The sequence below is a fragment of the Pristis pectinata genome, chromosome 6, assembly GCF_009764475.1.
Source record: "Pristis pectinata isolate sPriPec2 chromosome 6, sPriPec2.1.pri, whole genome shotgun sequence".
Classification (NCBI taxonomy): Eukaryota; Metazoa; Chordata; class Chondrichthyes; order Rhinopristiformes; family Pristidae; genus Pristis; species Pristis pectinata.
The window spans coordinates 55,750,673-55,769,365 of NC_067410.1; the positions used below are offsets into that span (position 1 = coordinate 55,750,673).

At 45.1% G+C, this 18,693-nt stretch overlaps 1 protein-coding gene across 1 annotated transcript in view; it reads left to right on the plus strand.

Moving 5' to 3' along the window:
• The window catches only part of LOC127572111 (ephrin type-B receptor 1-like), a 507,089-nt gene that overhangs the window by 403,106 nt on the left and 85,290 nt on the right, over nucleotides 1–18,693 (plus strand). Inside the window, 2 exon segments of the mRNA XM_052018998.1 lie at nucleotides 6,271–6,379; nucleotides 8,142–8,206. Coding sequence (XP_051874958.1) covers nucleotides 6,271–6,379; nucleotides 8,142–8,206 — 174 coding nt within the window.

Here is an 18,693-nt window from a genome sequence, read left to right on the forward strand (position 1 = left end):
GTTCACTTAACCAATTCTGGGTACTACACTGAAGAGAAAATGTAAAGGCTTGGGAGAACGTACAGAGGAGGTACACGAGACAGGGAGCACAGATGAGGGACTTCAGGTAAGTGGAGAGGCTGGGGAGACCAAGGTTTCCATACCTTAAGATCCAGAGGGTTAAGAGAACATTTAGAGAGGTGGAAATGGCAAAAAGACTGATCTTGGGATGAAGGGAGCCTCTAAACAGGGTGGGTTCATGTGATTTAGAATACACTGCCTGAATGAGGTGGGAACAGGACATTCATTGGAAACTTTCAAAAAGAATTGGGAAAATACTTGAATGGGAGACATTTGTAGGGATTGTTGAAGCCATTGTGACGGGAATAGTCAGCAGCACCAAAGTGTGGGCCAAATCACATCTTTCTGATCTGTGCAATCCTAAATCTGTGGAGTTATTTTTCAGTGTGTGGTTTGGGGATGGGTTACAGGATGGCACCTTGTTGCCAGGATCCAAGATTAGTTTCTTCTGGAGTGTTTTAATATCGTTTCCTGGCAGAAAACTAAAGAATGATTCAGCTTTGTTGGGTATTTCTCTGTAACTGTCACCTACTTGAAATTAGAAAATGACTAATGATCAGCATTAAAGTTTACAGATTTAAAGTTGACATGGTTGAAATCTCTCTACTTTCAGGTGAGATTTATTACACACCTTCACTCATTCGAGGAGGTATTGGCAAGTTTGGTTATGTTTCCCTCCGAAGGCTGAGAGGAGATGTATCTATAAAATAATTAGCAGTATAGGCAAGATGAACAGGAAGAACCATTTTTCCTTAGCAGAAAGGGTAATAACTTGGGGACATAAATTTAAGTGGAAGGAGCAGACAGGAATTGAGGAAAAGATTTTCACCCAGATTAGTGGAGGTCTTTACAAAGCCCAAGAGGCAGAAGTCCTCCACACATTTAAAACACAAACATTTGAAGATCCAGAACCTGAAAGTTGCAGTCAAAGCTGGAAAATTAGATTAGGCTCAATAGTTCCTTTTCCGCTGGCACTGATGTGATGGGCCAAATATAAAGCACTTTGGGAAGTCAAATTCTGAAAGGACATAAAGAGTAAATGGCAGGGACCTTAGGAACATTGATGTACAGAGGGTCCTTGAGGTGTAAGTCCATAGCTCTCTGAAAGTGGGGACACAGATGAATAGGGTAGTGAAGAAGGTATTTGGTTTGATGCCTTCATAGGCTGAGGCAATGAGTGTCAGGGTTGGGACGTCATGTTGCTGCTGTACAAAATATTGGTTGGATCACATCTGGAGAGAGTGCAGGAGAGATTCAACAGGATATTACCTGGAATTCAGTGCTGTAGCTATAAGGAGAGATTGGATAGGCTGGCATTATTCTCTCTGGAATGTAGGAGGCTGTGGCACGATTATACAGAGGTTTATAAAATTATGAAAGGCATAGATAAAGATAGTCAGGGTCTTTTTCCCAGGGCAAGAGAGTCTAGAACTGGAGGGCACAGGTTTAAGGTGAGCAGGGAGGAATGTAAACAATCTGAGGGGTAAGTTTTTCACATAGAGGGTGGTGAATATCTGGAACAAGCTGCCATAGGAGGTGGTCGAAGCAGATGCAATTACAGTGTTTGAAAGGAATTTGGACAGATACTTGGAAAGAAAAGACGTAGGGGGATATGGGTGTAATGCAGGTAAATGGGATTAGTGTAGATAGGGATTGCAGTCAGCATGGACTAGGTGGGCTGAAAGGGCCCGTCTGTGTGCTGTACGATTCCCTGATTCTAATATCTGCTCCCCCCAGTTGATAATATTTAATACATTATGTGAATTTTTTTAAAATTTAGTTTTTTTTTTCACAGCCTTATGTCTGGTTACTTGTTGGCCTACACAATTTTACAGTAGCACCTTAGGAATGTTGTTGGTATTTCGTGGAGCTATAAACACTTCACTACTGCAAGTACCAATTACAACCTTCCCCCATCCCAAGCAAGGAACAGCCTTTGCAAAGAGTGGTTGTCAAAAAATGAGAGATCATCATTTCCTGATTGGCCCACCACTGAAGTGAATCACCCAAGCACCAATCCCCACTCACCATCTGAGCAGCTGTTACTATTGGCTGGAGCCAGAAAGAAAATGGGAAAACATGCACAGAATGCTGGAGGAACTCAGCAAGTCAGGCAGCATCTATGGAGGGAAGTAAACAGTTGACGTTTCGGGCCAAGACCCTTCATCAGGACTGGAAAGGAAGAGGTCAGAAGCTAGAATAAAAAGGTAAGAGGAGGGGCACAAGCTGGCAAGTGAGGGGTGAGTCCAGGTGAGAGGGGATGAAAGGGAGTGATACAAGAAGCTGAGAGGTGATAGGTAGAGGAAGCAAAGGGCTGAAGAAGAAGAAGAAAGAACTCTGGTTAGGCTGCATTTAGAGTACTGCGTGCGGTTCTGTCACCTCACTATAGGAAGGATGTCAAGGCTTTAGAGAGGGTGCAGAGGAGGTTTACTAAGATGCTGCCTGGATTAGAAGGCATGTGCTATAAGGAGAGGCTGGACAAACTTGGGCTCTTTTCTCTGGAGCACCAGAGGCTGAGGAGTGATCTGTTGGGTGTGTATAAAATTATGAGGGGCATAGATAGGATGGATAAGCAATATCTTTTTCCCATTATTGAACAATCCAATACCAGAGGGCATGCATTTAAGATGAGAGGGGGTAGGTTCAGAACACATGTGAGGGGTACGTTTTTACTGAGAGAGTGGTGGATGCCTGGAATGTGTTGCCTGATAGGGTGGTGGAGGCAAATTCATTGGGGGCTTTTAAGAGGGGCTTAGATGGGCACATAAATGAGAGAAAAATAGAGGGATATGGGCATCTGTAGGTAGGAGGGATTAGCTATTTCAGCACAACATTGTGGGCTGAAGGGCCTGCTCTATGCTGTACTGTTCTATTTTCTGTGAATTCGTTAGGAATGGACAGTAGACCTTGGAATAAAGGGAAGGAGGTGGGGAATAGGAGGGAGGTAGTAGGTGGGTCATAGGGACAGGGAGAGGGGTAAAAGAAAGGGTGAGGGGGCCACAGGAATGAGGGAAAACAAGGGGGGGGGGAGGTGGGGTGGGGAAGCAGGGGGGAGGGTTTACCAGAAGTTAGAGAAATCGATGTTGATGCCATCAGGTTGGAGAATATGAGGTGTTGTTCCTCCAACCTGCATCTGGCCTCAGTGTGGCAGTAGAGGAAGCCGTGGCTAGATATGTGGGAGTGGGATGTGGAATTGAAGTGGCCGGCCACCGGGATATCCTGGCTGTTGCAGCAGACAGACCAAAGGTGCTCGACAGAGCGGTCACCCGAAGAAAATAAGGAATCTTCCTCCACACATCTGAGACACACAACTAAAAAGGTTTTTCTATCATGCAAAATGGGTCATTAAGAAATGTTTTATAAATCACTCTTTGATCATTAGCTGAGTCACCTTTATTTGGCAATTAGCAAAGCCCTTCCCTGTTCAGCCTTGACAGTGGAATTTGTGCCCAAAGACAATGTAGGGGACTGGCTGTGGCCAAATTTCAGATCCATGCAAGGTGACCATGCACAACCTAACCCGTTGGACCAGCCTCGGCCTGAAATTGCCCTTCAGTAACACATCACCACGTACCGCTCTTCAAGTGACGCCCTCCCTCCCCCAGAGGTTGTAACTGAGTTGACTTTCAAAAGCATTTATTTTTGCCTGAATTGCCCGCTACTGTCGATTTCGCTGAGGGGAATATTGGGCAGAGTTACCCCACCACTGGCCTGATGGCATATCAGGATGGTGGGGTGGGGGAGGAGGAGATCAATGGGGTGTGGAGGGTGATGTCATGAGGTCCATGAAGACTGGCTCCATGGGACCCTTTCTTCTGGGTACTGGTTTTTCAGGCTTACAGTTTAATGACAACTGGGTAGACATTCTATCTCATAGGTCTATGAGCTTTTAGAACTTCAAAGGACAGTGGGAGTTGTCTCTAAATAATTTGAAAACAGGCAGAGATCAGTAGCTTCTTGATAAGCAAGGGGGTGAAAGATTAGCAGCAATAGGTGGGAACGTGGAGTTCAGCTTACTATCAGTTCAGCTATCATCTTATTAAATGGCAAAGAAGTCTGAGGGATTGAGTGGCCTTCTTCTGCTCCAAGTTCATATTGGCTTAGGATCTGAGCTGTGCAGGCCCAGCTTCACTCAATCTCAGCCCACTCTCAATGTCCTAAGCAAGCTGGAAGCCCGTCTGTTACATATGTAAGAAGCTCTAGTCCTGTTATATTGACCAAACTAGTGGCACCTTCAGTAAAATGTTCATCATTCAGGTACCGAGCAAGCACATGATGTGGAACCTTGTGTGAAGAAACCCCTTCAAGCAGGACTAAATTTTCAAGTGACATCCCCTCCCCAACCATCATAACTAAGATAAAACAGAAAGCACAATGAAATGTTATAATGGGACATGATAACCACCCTGTGCAGCTTGTGTCAGAACTGGCCAGTTCTACTGAAAGATCATCAGCCTGAAGCATTAACTCTGTCACCACAGATGCTGCCTGACCTGCTGAGTGTTTCCAGTGATCACTTTGTTTCCAGTGACAGTTTCAGCATTGTCCTTTTCTCACTCCCTCCTCTCTCTCTATTCATCTCCTAGTTACACCTTCTCTGTTCAGATCAGCTGTAAGTAACCAGCCTCCCTGTCTCTTCTGCCAGCACCCATACCACCATTTGTACATCTTGGCCTCTATCACAGACACCACCCACTTCAATTCCACATCCCACTCCCATACTGACATGTCTATCCATTGCCTCCCCTACTGCCACGTTGAGGCCAGGCGCAGGTTGGAGGAACAGCACCTCATATTCCGCCTTGGGAGTCTCCAATCTGTTGGCCTCAACATCGATTTCTCTAACTTGTGGTAACCCCTCCCCTTCTTTTTCTTCCCCCCCCACCCAACTACTTTGCCTTCCCTTATTCCTATGGCTCCCTTCCTCCACCGTGATGAGCTGCCCATCTCCTCCCCTCCCCGATCCTTTATTCCATGTTCCACTGCCCTCTCCTACTGGATTCCTCCTTCTTCAACCCTCGGCCTCTTCTGCATGTCACCTCTCAGCTTATTACATCTTCTCCCCCTCCCCCACCTGCTACCTTTCCCCTCTCACCTAAACTCACCTGTCACCAAAACTCACCTATCCCCTGCCTGCATGTGCTCCTCCGCCTCCCCCCCACTATCTTATTCTGGGCAGGAATTGAACCCTGATCACTGGCGCTGTAATAGCATCACACTAACCGCTACAGATGTGAGAAAGGGTGCAGTGAAGATTCACAAGGATGTTACTGGGTATGGAGGGCTTCGGCTTTAAGAGGAGGCTGGATAGACTGGGACTCTTTTCCCTTGAGCGTAGGAGGCTGAGGGGTGACCTTAGCGAGGTTTTATAAAATCATGAGGCCATAGATAAGGTCACAGTCTTTTACCTGAAGTTGGGAAGTCTAAAACTAGAGGGCATAGATTTAAGGTGAGAGGGGAAAGATTTAAAAGGCATCTGAGAGGCAACTTCTTCACAGAGGGTGATGGGTATATAGAATGAACTGCCAGAGGAAGTAGTTGAGACAGGCACAATTACAATGTCTAAAAGACATTTAGACAGCTACATGGATCAGAAAGGTTTAGAGGGATATGGGCCAAACACAGGCAAATGGGACTTGCTCAAGTAGACAATTTGGTCAGCATGGACAAATTGGGCTGAAGGACCTGTTTCTGTAGAAATCTATGACTGTATGACACTTAGAGCCTAAGCTGGTGACACCCAACTTTACCATTCAGCTCCTTCTCTGTGTCCCTGTTCTTCCCTCTGACGGGAATTCCAAAGAGTTGGAATGCTGGACTTAGTGAACCCCCTTTCAAGAAAGCCCAGGAATCAGTTTTGTTAAGCCACCTTCAGCAGATTAGAAGCAAGAGTTTTGCAATTTAAAAGGAGAAAATGAAATGCAGTGTGGGATGAGTTAAGCTAACTCAATTACATGGCACTTTAAGTAGAAGCCTAAAAGCAAAGGCAGCGATAGGAAGGAAATATGCTTTTTGAAGATGCTGAGAGTTTCAGTTTAATGCTGTCAGAATGCATTTGACACACTTTTCATATTAACATAAGCCAGCGCAAAGTGGTGCTGATGCATTTGAATCAAGGCCTCCAGTATGATCATCTTTTAATGGCCTCACTTGTTGCTGCATCGATTAGCAGTGAACTTTCTCACTGTCTTCCTTTTCTCTCTCTTGCAGATGACTACAAGTCTGACCTGAGGGAGCAGTTGCCGCTGATTGCAGGCTCGGCAGCTGCGGGAGTGGTCTTCATTGTCTCGCTGGTAGCCATCTCCATCATCTGCAGCAGGTTGTTATAAATGTGAATCGTCAAGCGTGCGGAGAAAGTGCTGTGTTATTTTTATTGGCCACACTGAAAGTAAGGAGTAGTACAAGGCCATGTTTTGGGAACAGCACAGGCATCTTCATGTTCATATCTCCCGAGAAGGATGAAGCATGTTCCAATGCCCCCCTCCACCCCAGCTCTTAACTCATTGACCACTTTGTTCCTGCACTTCCTCTGGTGACACACCAGATATCAAAGGGGCCCTTATCCCAAGGGTTGTGGAATGCGTGAGGCTGAAAGTACTGCTGGAGTTGTTCAGAGTCTGTATTCAGTTTAGCTAACACAGATCATTGAAGGAGGTTCTATCTTTGCAGAGGGCTCTGAGTCTAATACTTGGAGAGTTAAATTGTGAAGACAGGCTGCATAAATTGGCTAGTTTTCCTTTGGCAACATCAATCCAGACTCTGTTGATTGTACTTGTGTCTCTTAGATTAAGGAATCAAACCCTTCTCCTGAGGTTGGAACACATAATCCAGACTGACTCTTCAGTGCAATAGTGAGAGAATTCTCCATTGCCATAATTGCCACCTTAGAGGTGGAAAGACCTCCTCCTTGGGTGGATGAGAAAGATCCCAAGTAATGTCTGCAGGAGAGCCTGATGTCCTCGGCCAATATTTATCAACCAATAAACATCAGTAAAAGAGGGCAGGTTGTCTAAGCATTATGACATGGATGTTTCTGGGATTTGGTGGGTAGATTATACGGGAATCTCACTGGCTATAATGTGATCTGTGGTCATTAAAGGTGATGTGTCCATGCAAGTCTTCCTTTCTTCCTTTGAATTTAGGGATTGATGAGTGATCTACTGAGATTTCATCAAGTGTTAGTGATATTTGAAAGGACATATAGGAAGGAACTATTTTAATCAAAAGCAAGGTGGCATAACTGGAATATTTGAACAAGGCCATATTTAATATATTCCACAATGGCAATTTGAACTAAAATGTTGAGTGGGTCAGCTGTGTCTTTGGGAGAGAGAAGCAGAGGTAACATTGCAGGTCAATAACCCTTCAGAACGAGCCTATTCAAGGTGAAATCACATGAAAGAGAAATTCAGGAAGTCTCCCTCCCTCTGCAGATGCCAGGGTCAGTTTGAGTTTTTGTAATAAAGGTTTGTCCAGGGTAAGGGGTGTTGATGTTTCTGGAACAAGGTAGTAATTGGAGCAAGTTTTCTGCTAATATTAGATCCTTTTGTTTCAAGGTGGCTTCGTGGAAGAAGGGGTTACCCATCAACAGATTGGCTACTGTTGTTACTTTCACAATAAAATTCTGATAATCCACCATATGATTATTTGGAAATCCTGTTGGTTTGGCATCTGGAGCACACTCTCCTGAAGTGTGGGGCCCCAATTCCCATGCTCCTCTGGAACTTACCAGGGCTCTGGTTCCCACCCCACTGAAAGGCACTGGATCCCCGGGTCTTACTCCCTTCAGACTTACTGGGTTCACTAGAATATTTATTATAATATGTACTACATCCAAAAAAAAGAATTGAATGTGTGTTAGGTTATTACTAAGAATAACTTCCAGTAGTCCAGAAAATCTGCCTAAAGTCAGATTATTGGACTTTTACTTGAAAACTTTGTGGAACTGCTGCAGAGTTAGCTAAAAATCTGCCTGATAGTAGTCTAAGGAATCAGATCACCTGCTTCCCCCATGTATCCTCAGACAATACAGCTGTTCCGACCAACAGGAGTCACATGTTTGCTTTTTTTTTACATTTCAGGAAACGTGCATATGGCAAAGAGGCTGTGTACAGCGATAAACTTCAACATTACAGCACCGGGCGAGGTGAGTGACCCCAGAGAGCACCAACTTTCGGAGGTTCAAATCTCACTGCTTACTTTGAGAATGTGGTAAAACAACTAGAAGCAGAAAGTGGCTTCAGTCAGGGTGACCACAAAGCAGTTGGACTGGTTGCAGGCAGAACAAGCTGCCATCCTTGAGCCTACACGTAGCTATCCCACTCCAACATGCAAGACTCTTAACTGCTCTCAGTGACACAGGGGCATTGCTGGTAGAGCTGCTGCCTCACAGCTCCATTGACCCAGGTTCAATCCCAACCTCCAGCGCTGTCTGTATGGAGTTTGGACATTCTCCCTGTGACTGCTTGGGTCTTCCAGGTGCTCCAGTTTCCTCCCACATCCGAAAATCAGGCAGGTTGATAGGGTAATTGGCTGCTGTAAATTGCCCCTAATGTGCAGGTGAGTGGTGGAACCTGCGGGATGAGAATGTGGGGGAAGTAAATGGGTTAGGATAGGATGAGTGTGAAAATGGGTGGTTGGTTTTTGTTGCAGACTCTGTGGGCTGAAGGGCCTGTTCCTGTGCTGTATCCCTCCATGATTCTCTGAACTACAACAACAACTTGTATTTAAAAATAAAACAACTTTAGTACAGTAAAAACTCCAACGTGGCTCATATCAAAGGGGAGGATTTTAAGGAGATCTGTGCAACTGAGTGGGTTTGCAGGGTTAGGGCTGGTGGTCGGGCCCGTGGGATGATCAATTGCTGTGGAGGAGTTAGGTTTAGGGCAAGGGGTAGGGTTACCCTACCCTGTCATGGGTTTGCAGGGGCAGGGCCAGCCGTCGGGCCCGTGGGTTGCTCAATTACCAGGCATAGCCTGTGTGAAGCCAAAGAATGCATATTTCAGTAAATTTGAAAGAAGCTAGTGATGGGAATTTAATCAGACAACTGGACTACTTCATGTATGATGGGCTGGTAGGCCTTTCTCTGTATCATGAGATTTTATAATTCCTGGAAACAAGGTTAGACGTTTGTTGCTTTTCCTGTTGAAAGGGGTAATCAAGGGAGAATGGGGCAGGTTTGTTGTGCATGAGTCTTGTGCTGTTGGATCATCCAAGTGCAGTGATATAGTATCCCTTGGGCAGGAGGCGTTCTAGGTGAGCCAGGGTGATTCTCTGTTCCACCAATTTAAATCAAGAGGTAATCAGCCAAGCTGGTTCCTGGTCATGGAGAATTGAGATCTGCCCTTTTATCACTAATGTCTGTGCCCCTTCATGGCTGTACATGCTTTTATCAATGTTGGCTGTTGAAATTGAGTTCCAACTTCAGTGCAGGGAAATGAAAAGAAGAATGGGGATACAAGGAGTTGAGCAGGGAATTTTATTGAAAGCACTTCCTACTCCAGTAAACGAAAGAATTGGTATTGGTTTATTATTGTCACTTGTACCGAGGTACAGTGAAAAACTTGTTTTGCATCCGATTGGCACAGGTCAGTTCATTACACAGTGCAGTTACATTGAATTAGTACAGAGTGCATTGAGGTAGTACAGGTAAAAACAATAACGGTACAGAGTAAAGTGTCAGGATGAGAGGAAAATGAGAGGATATTGAGAAGTATGTAAGAACAGAGGAACCTCAGAGTGTATGTTCATGGATCCTTAAACGCAGGTATTAAGAAAGGATTTGGAGTGCCTTTCCTTATGAGCTGAAACATTGAATTAAAGAGCAGGGAGGTTATGCTAGAACTATGTACAACACCCAGTTTGAGTACTGCACATGGTTCTGGCCACCACATTGCAGGAAGGATGTGAGTGCACTGGAGAGGGTGCACAGAAGATTTATGAGGATGGTGCCAGGGCTGAAAAATTATCGCCATGAGTTAAAATTGGATACATTGGGATTAAAAGAAACAGAGAATGCTGGAAACACTCAGCAAGTTAGGCAGCATCTGTGGAGTGAGAAACGGTTAATGTTTCAGGTTTGGGATCCTTCATCAGAACTGGGAAAAAGAGAAAAACAAGTGAGTTTTCAGTTGAAGAGAAGGTGGGAAAGGGATGGATAATACAAAGGGGATACTTCCGATAGGGTGAGACCGAAGTTGGTTAATGGGGGTTGTTAAGAGCATGTTATGCCTCTTTGTCTACGTTATGTCTTGTTAACAGCAAGTCTGTGGGATATGCCAAGCTGCACAGACTGCACTAATAGAAAAAGACAAAATTGGGCCAAGATAATGAGAAGGCAAAATTGTCCAGTTCTGATACAAAGAGAAAGAAAGTGTGTGTAAAAAGCTGTAAAATACAATATTGAGTCTTGCAGGCTGCAACATGCTCAGACAGAAGATGGGGTTTTGTACCTCAAGTTTGCCTTGGGCCTTGTAGATGTACATTCTTCTCAGTGCATTCAAGCCTCATCTTTGGTAATAGTTTACAGTGGTTGATCCTGGGATGCATGCTAAGTAGTTCAGGTGTGTTTAGGAAGTTGTCGAGAGACAGAAGATTAAGTGAATGAGCAGAAAGTGCAGGTGCAAAGTCACAAACCTTGGAATGAAGGAAGATGACTGGGAGTGTTTGTGAATAGTGAGGATTGGAGCACCATGTGGAGCACGCAAATTATTAAAGGCTTACAGCGGGATTCAAAACGCTATTGAAAAGGCAAATGGAATATTAAATTGGAACTTGATAATTCAGGAGTGAAATCAGAAGGCTCTTCTCCATACAAGAGTTAGTGTGGATTGCTACTTCCTGCTCCTAAAAGACCATGGATGTTAGCACAACTGAGGCATTTGGGACTAAGTGAGAGAGTTTTGTTAGGTGAGTTGTCAATGGATGTGGAGCAGAGGTGGCCAACTGGAAACAATCAGCAGGATCTTACTGAGTGAAGAGCAAGTTGGAGGGACTGGATGACCAAGTCACATTCCTTGACTCCCCAACCACAGAGAGAATTGGGAAAACCATAAAGCCACCATCTCTAACCTGGTAAAAATGGTAAAAGCGTGCACAGTACTGCTGCTGCAAAGCAACAATTTTCACATAATTTAAGTCAGTGATAATATATCTGATTCTAATGGGATTAAAATACAAGTCATCCTTGTTTGGATAAGTAAGAAAATGATGTGATAGAAGAACTAAATTATGAAAGGGTGAGATAGTGACCGAGGGGGTCTAACACAAAGGAACATAGATGTAAACTTTAATGTTGAACCAAGAGTGGGAGAAACTTGTGCAGAGAGGGTGGCAGGACTGTGGAATATGCAACCAGAGTCAGTGCTCGGCACCCAGTGTGGTGGGGGGGGGGGGGGGCGGAGGGGCGGGGTTTGTGTCAGTCAGGGAATCTCCTGGTCAATTTGCTCCTGGGCCTGGCCAAGCTGGCCACAAGTCCAGGCAGCGGGCAGTCAAGAGTTCTGCCTGAGCCAATTACCTGCCCCTCTTCCAGGGTTACATCCCTGCCTGTGTGTCCCTGGAGAAGAAGCACACTGTGTCCATGGGTACAATGGGAGATTTCTAGGACCAGTGGGCACCTCAGGGGCTCGAGTGTGTACTTGATAGTGATGGCTGTGTTATAATTTAATACTGTAAATAGTGTGAATCATGAAGCACTGTAATATTGTATTAATGTGATTCTGTAATCACTGAATAAACCCCCTTGGAAAAGGGGAAAAAAGGTCGGTGCTTGAAGCAATGACTGTCACCAGGTGATTGAACTAAAGGGAAGTGAGGGGTCTATAGTGGCAGAGCAGGGCAAGAGATGGCATGAAGCTCTTGTGTGGGGCAAATGCCGGTGTGGGCAGTTGGGATAAGTTGCCTGTCTCTGTGGCAGGAGTGCAGTGATTGAGCATTTGGGACGAGAAGTATTGTTTTGTTCAGTGTTACAGGTACAACAATCCAGTGGAAAGCCACCCGGACTGTTTCCTGGATCAAAAGATGCCACTTCAGAGATTCTCCTGGACAACTGTTGTCCTGAATCATATGTACACCAGTGATACAGTTCCGAGTCAGACACACGTGGAGTGATGTCATTCCCCAGGCACCACACAACAGGACAGAACAGCTCTGAGCCAGCTGAGGACCCTATTCCTGGCCGAGAACCCACCCTAAACTGAAACCCCAACTCCTCAATTTCCCCCCCAACCAAGGCCCCAACATCTGGCCAAGGCCGCGACACACAGAATCAACTCCTTGATCCAAGCTCCAATGACTGACACACCAATGCCAATCAGCATTCCGACCTTTGAACGATGCCCAAGTCCCCAATCCTATTCCTACCTTCTTGCCCCAACTCACGACAGAAAACGTGGCTCTCTGATTGACCCATGTCCATCGCCCCAACTCCCAATCTGACCCCTGACTGATGCTCCGACCCCTAACTGATATCCTGCCCACTACTTGACTGAGGCCCCAAAGTGACTACCTGCTCTCCAGTTGAGTCTGCAACCCTCCTATCCAGGCATAGACCAGATTCCAGATCAAGGCACGCCCCAACCTCTGGTAGAGATTCCCAGTCATGTTTGGATCCGACTACTGACCCTTCTCTCCTCTGCCAGCCCTCCATTCCCCAAACCTTCTCCATTTCTCCATTGCTGGACTTTCCTAAGTGGTACAGCCCATGAAGGGATGCATGCAGGCAATTCTTGGGGCCTTGGTCACAAAGAAATGTTACTGCGGGTGACTCGGGACTAAAACATCAGTTGGCGTGCTGCAGATCAACTCCTAAGCAGGTGAATTTCAGGCCTGTGAATTTTCCTGGGTGAGTGCCATTCACGAAGGGGATAATGAGATTCATGCAGACACATAGCTGTGGTTAACTGGTAAATGGTGAGCTGCAAACAGAGAGCATGGAATAACACCAGGGTTGGACAATGGTGTCTTAAAGGATGTACGACTGCATGTTTTGTGCAGAGTAAATTAGGAGGAGTGCATAACCAGCAGTAAATGGTAATGTGTCTAACAGCTTATATGGCACTGATGTATACACAGCACCCTGTTAATGGGAAGTTGTTAATCTCCCAGATGGTGCCAGCTGGCTAATCACACTCATCTGAAAATATATTGAAATAAACACTGTCACAGCTCAAGATTGAATATATTCCTGCATAATCTCAGTTTACATGAAAGTGTCAGGGAATTCTGAAGTATGGCGAACCTTAATATAGACACTTAAGGCGATGTGGTCCCTCCAAATCGCTGTATTATGGAGACAGGGGAGCTGATTTGTGAGTCTTTTCCCCAGTAGCAGCACATTTTACATCCCCTTACCGAGAGCTCACCCTAAGCACTTTGCTGTAATTGTGTTAGTCATTGGCAAAAGCTGCTGGTCTTTGCTTTTTTATTCTCATTCTGTTTCTCAAGGCTTTCCAAGAAAGCGAAGACACACAGTGTTATTAGATCACAGCCTCAAACTTGTTGTGTCACTCAGAACCGCATAGATCTACCAAGTGGGAGTGAGTCAGTGCATTGGTTTTGGATCTCTGTGGTTTCTCTCTGTTTGTCTCAAAAATTGATCCATGATTTTGTTTTTGGCGGATGGGGTGAGTGGTGCTGATTACGGCAATCCCAGCAGAAGGTGAGATGAGGACGATTTTCAACTGTTCACCGAGGTGAAGTGGAGAGGGGCACCATTGCAGAAACCAACTGAAGGGAGGGTCCAGGAGTACAGCAGGGAAGTACCAGGATATCCGGAGAGAGGGATATCGGAAGAGAGAACAGCGATGGGATATAGAAAGAGAGGCGATCAATGGGATATCAGGGAAGAAGGCAGCATTGGGATTTCGGGAGAGAGAGAGCAGCACCAGGATATTCGAAGAGAGGGCAGCATTGGGCTGTTAGTAAAGAGAACAACAGCAGGGTATCAGGAGAGAGGGCTGCAGTGGGATATCGGGAGAGGGTGGCATTGGGATATCGGAAGAGAGGGCAGCATTGGGATATCAGGAAAGGAGGGTGGCATTGGGATATCAGGAAAGGAGGCATCATTGGGATATCGGGAAAGGAGGCACCATTAGGATATCAGGAGAGAGGGCAGCATTGGGATATCGGGACAGAGGGTGGCATTGGGATATGAAACTAGCTGATCCTGGATGGTGAAAACAGGGGAAGGAATATAGGGGGTATGAAAATCATTTTTTTCTGCCCAGTTGGTGCTGGGAGTTTGGAACATCTGTAAGGGTGTTGAGGGCAGATACCCTCATCAGATTTAAACAGTAACTTTTTTAATTCAGTTCCAGAATCTGGGCATCATTTTCAGTGCCAATGTTTTATTTCCCCATCCTTGAGAAGGTGGTGGTGGAGCAGTCTTCTTAACCATTGAAATCTCTGTGGTGAAGGTGCTCCCACAGTGCTGCTGGGAAGAGAGTTTCAGGAGCCAGATCCAGTGAGGTTGAAGAACAGGATGGTGTGTGACTTGTAGGCGAATCTGTAGGTGGTGGTGCTCGCATGAAAGTATTTCCCTTGGCCTTCTTGGTGGTACGTTTAGGAGGTGCTGTCAGAGGAGCCTAGGCAGTGGACTTTGCAGGTGGTACAACACTGTGCACCAGTGGGGTAGTTGATAAGAATGCATTCAAGTGAATTGCTTTGTCCTGGATGGTGTTGAGATTCATGAGAGTTGTTGGTGCTGCACACATCCAGGCTCCTGACTTGTGCTGTACAGATGGTGGAAAGGCCTTTGGGGTGTTAGGAGGTGAGTAATTCATTGCAGGATACCCAGCCTACGAGACTGTTGCAGCAGTTGTATTTTATGTGACTGGTGCAACAGGTGTTTTGTTCGGTGGTGTCCCCAGAAGATTGATGATGGGGGCTGAGGGTAGATTGTTGGACTCTCTTGTTGGCATGTGGCCCCAATGTGCTTTAAGAATATGTAGCAATAGGGCTGCGGTGAGTCTAGAAGAAGCATGGAAAGGCACCCCATTGTGTTTAAAGAAAGTGTTGGAACAGGGTCTTGGTGAGCTAGATATCAAACCATCAAACCATCAGTATTTTCGAGCAATTGGATGACAGATTATGGGAGGTTTACTGCACAAGGATTCCATTTGAAGGAAGTGGTTGAAGTCCCTCCCTCATCACTAGCTTCACACGTCATTTTTTTCCAGGTAGCATACCAAACTCTCCAGCAAGCGTAAATGAAAACAGAAACTTCAGGAAACACTCAACAGGTGGAAAGAGAAACAGAGTTAACATTTCAGTTGAAGACCTTCATCAGATCCTTCAGATTACCAGCTTCTGCAGTGTTTTTTTTTCAGTCTCCGATGATGATCATCTGTGCATTGCCCACACTCCCGGATAACCTTGTGAATTGGGTGAATTGTACCTAAGTGTATGTACATGCTAGGTATAGGTGGATGTGAGCAATAGCCAGGGAAACTTCACAGCTAGTTTCATACCTGGAGAAACATTTCAAGTGTTTGTATGTTCGATCCCAAGGTGGATTAGCGGCAGGGTCCTTGGCGACTCTATGCTGCTGCAAAAGCCAACTGCAGCCTTGAAGAGAGGGAACTTCATACCAGTCAGCCTGACCTCAATGGTGGTGAAAATACTGGAATCTTTTAAAAAGGAAGTGATAGCAAAGAAAATAATAATAGAATTGGGTAGAGTTGACATGAATTAGAAAAAGGAAAATCATGTGTAACAAATCTACTGCAATGTTTTGAGCTTGTAGAATAAATGAGGGAGAGCCAGTGGATACATTGTACTTGATTTTCAAAGAGCCTTTTATAAATTGCCACATAAGAGATTTTTAAATCAAATTAGAGTGCACAGTTTTACTAAAGCAGGGATTGAGGATATTATCATTGGATAGAAGACAAAGGGAATAAACAGCTCATTTTGTGTTGGGAGGTTGTAACCAGTGGATTACTGCGGGGCTCGGTGTTAGGTCTCAGCTGTTCATAATCTATATTAGTGATTGAATGTAATCTATCCAAGTCTCCTGGTGATACCAAAGTAGTTGGCAGTGTGGGCTGTGCATAGAGGCTTCGGGGAGATTAGGCAGGTTAAGTGAATGGATAAGGGCATGGCAGATGGAATATAATGAGGGACAATGTGAGGTCTTTGGTTGAATAACTTGAAAAGGTGGAGTTTTTTTTATTGGTGAGAGTTGAAAGGTGCTTGTGTTCAGAGAGACCCGGATGTCTTTGTACACAAATCACTGAAAATTCGCATGCAACTACTTCAAGCAATTAGGAAGACAAATGATATGTTGGGCTTTATCACAAGAGGATTTGAATGCAAGTGCACAGATGTCTTGCTCCATTTATCCAGTTTGACAAATCTGTTAGATCACCTGTGGGACTGTAGTTGTAGTATTGTTGTACAGGTCTGGTCTCCTTACCAAAGGAAGGATTTGCTTGCAATAGAGCGAATGCATCAAAAGTTTATCAGATTGATTCCAATGATGCAAGGTCTCAACCTGAAATGTTGACCATGCTTTTGCCTCCAAGGATACTGCTCGACCAGCTGAGTTCCTCCAACAGTATTTTGCTCCAGATTCCAGCATCTGCAGTCTCTTGTGATTCCTGGGATGGTGGGTTTGTTATATCTGGAGAAATACAGCAGTCTCAGCCTATACTCTCTCGAGGTAATCAGGGAGTTAGATCTTATTAGCAGGAGAGGGAAAGAGATTGTGATTGACACATTATTTGAACTGTGCTCAAAGTTCCTTGAGTTGTTTAATAGCAAACTACATATGGGGGTAACCTTATCCAGTCAAAGATCTGTGCTTAAATTTTTGCACTGTGAAATCAGATGTAAAGTGTGTCAAAGAATTTTAACATTGGAGGATAGATTTATATGCTGTCAATGCTCCTATTGCTGTAGAGCAGTCACAATATTATATCAGCCGTCAACTAGGGGATGCTTTATAATGCACGAGAAGGATTGTGTTACGAGTGGTACTGTCGGCTCTATTCCAGCTCTGGATCAGCTTTCAGGCCTCAAATACTAACTGGAGCATTGGGAACAACTGAAGCAATAGATGATTTAGAACTGTTCCCCTTGCCCCTTGCACCTTGTAAAATGGTCAGGGCAGCAACTCTCTGAATAACCAAACAGTGTGTCTCTGGAAATACTAATTGTCAGTGTGAGATGGATAACTTGTCAGACATCCAATATTTAATACTATTAAAGGGTTTGAGAACTGTAGAGACCATAGACGGGGTGTTTAAAACTTGAGGTCATTGGTTTAGGGTAGATAGGATCTGAGGAAGAACCTTTTCACCCAGAGGGCAGTTGGAATCTGGAATGAGTGGGTGGTGGAGGCAGGTACTCTAGATGACCACTTGATTCACCAAGCATGGGAGGTTATGGACCAACTGCTGGTAAATGGGATTAGTATATAGAGGTACCTGATGGTCAGCATGGACTTGGTGGGCTGAAGGGTCTGATTCTGCGCTGTGTGAATCTATGACTCTCACCTCTTGTTGCATATACTTTGCTTGAGAATTTGTAGCAAGCCTTGCAAAAGAGCTAACAGGGTGGCAGGGGGGAGGGGGGCTGTTTGGAGAACTTGCAGGGACCCTTTATACAGGACACTTTGCTTTCCAAGACACAACATATTCTGGGAGATCAGAATGCCCACTGAACTATGAATTACTGGTGGGACCAGGGAAATAAATGGGACGGCCAAAAGAGGGGCAGCTTTATTTTTAAGGTTTCGGGCAAATGAGTGTAGAGAATAAACAAGAAAGCAGATGAACCAAGGGCAAGAGAATGTTTTACACAGCAGGTTACTGCGCTGAGAGAATGGTAGAAGCAGATTCAATGGGCAGCACAGTGACGCAGCTGACTGAGCTGCTGCTCACAGCACCAGAGACCCGAGTTTGATCCTGACCTCCAGTGCTGTCTGTGTGGAGTTTGCACACTCTCTCTATGACCCTGTGAGTTTCCTCCGGGTGCTCCAGTTTCCTCCCACATCCCAAACACGTGTGGGTTGGTAGGTTAATTGGCCACTGTAAATTGCCCGAAGTGTTTAGATGAGTGGTAGAATCTGGGGCAAGTTGGTGGGAAAGTAGGGAGATAAAAAATTGGAATCAATGCAGGAGAAGACTAAATGGGTACTTGACGATCGGCATGGACTCAGTGAGTCAAAAGGCCTGTTTCCATGCCGTGTCGTTCTATTGACTCTAGTAACCTTGACTGCAGAATTGGATCCAGGTGCGTGTGAAGGGAAAATCCCTACAGGGCTCTGGGTCCCGTTGGACAGCAGATTCAAACAGCCAGCACAACACGATGGGCTCAATGGTTCCATTATATGGTGGTTCTCGCCCTCTGTCACAGAGGTGACACTGAGGCAAACACCTCTCGGCAGTTTTGAAGGGTAGTACAGGAAGAGGATTAGGCCATTCAGCCCCTTGGGTCTGTTCCACCATTCACTTAGATTATAATTTTTAGTTTCAGATTAAATTTTTTTAATTTCACTCAGATTGTACTTTTAGTTTTAGTTCCATTCACTGTCCCTTCATCCATTCCCCTTGATAACCTTATTCAACAAAAATCTACCAAACTCAGTCTTTGAAAAAACATTCAATTAACCCAGCATATTTTGGAGAGGGG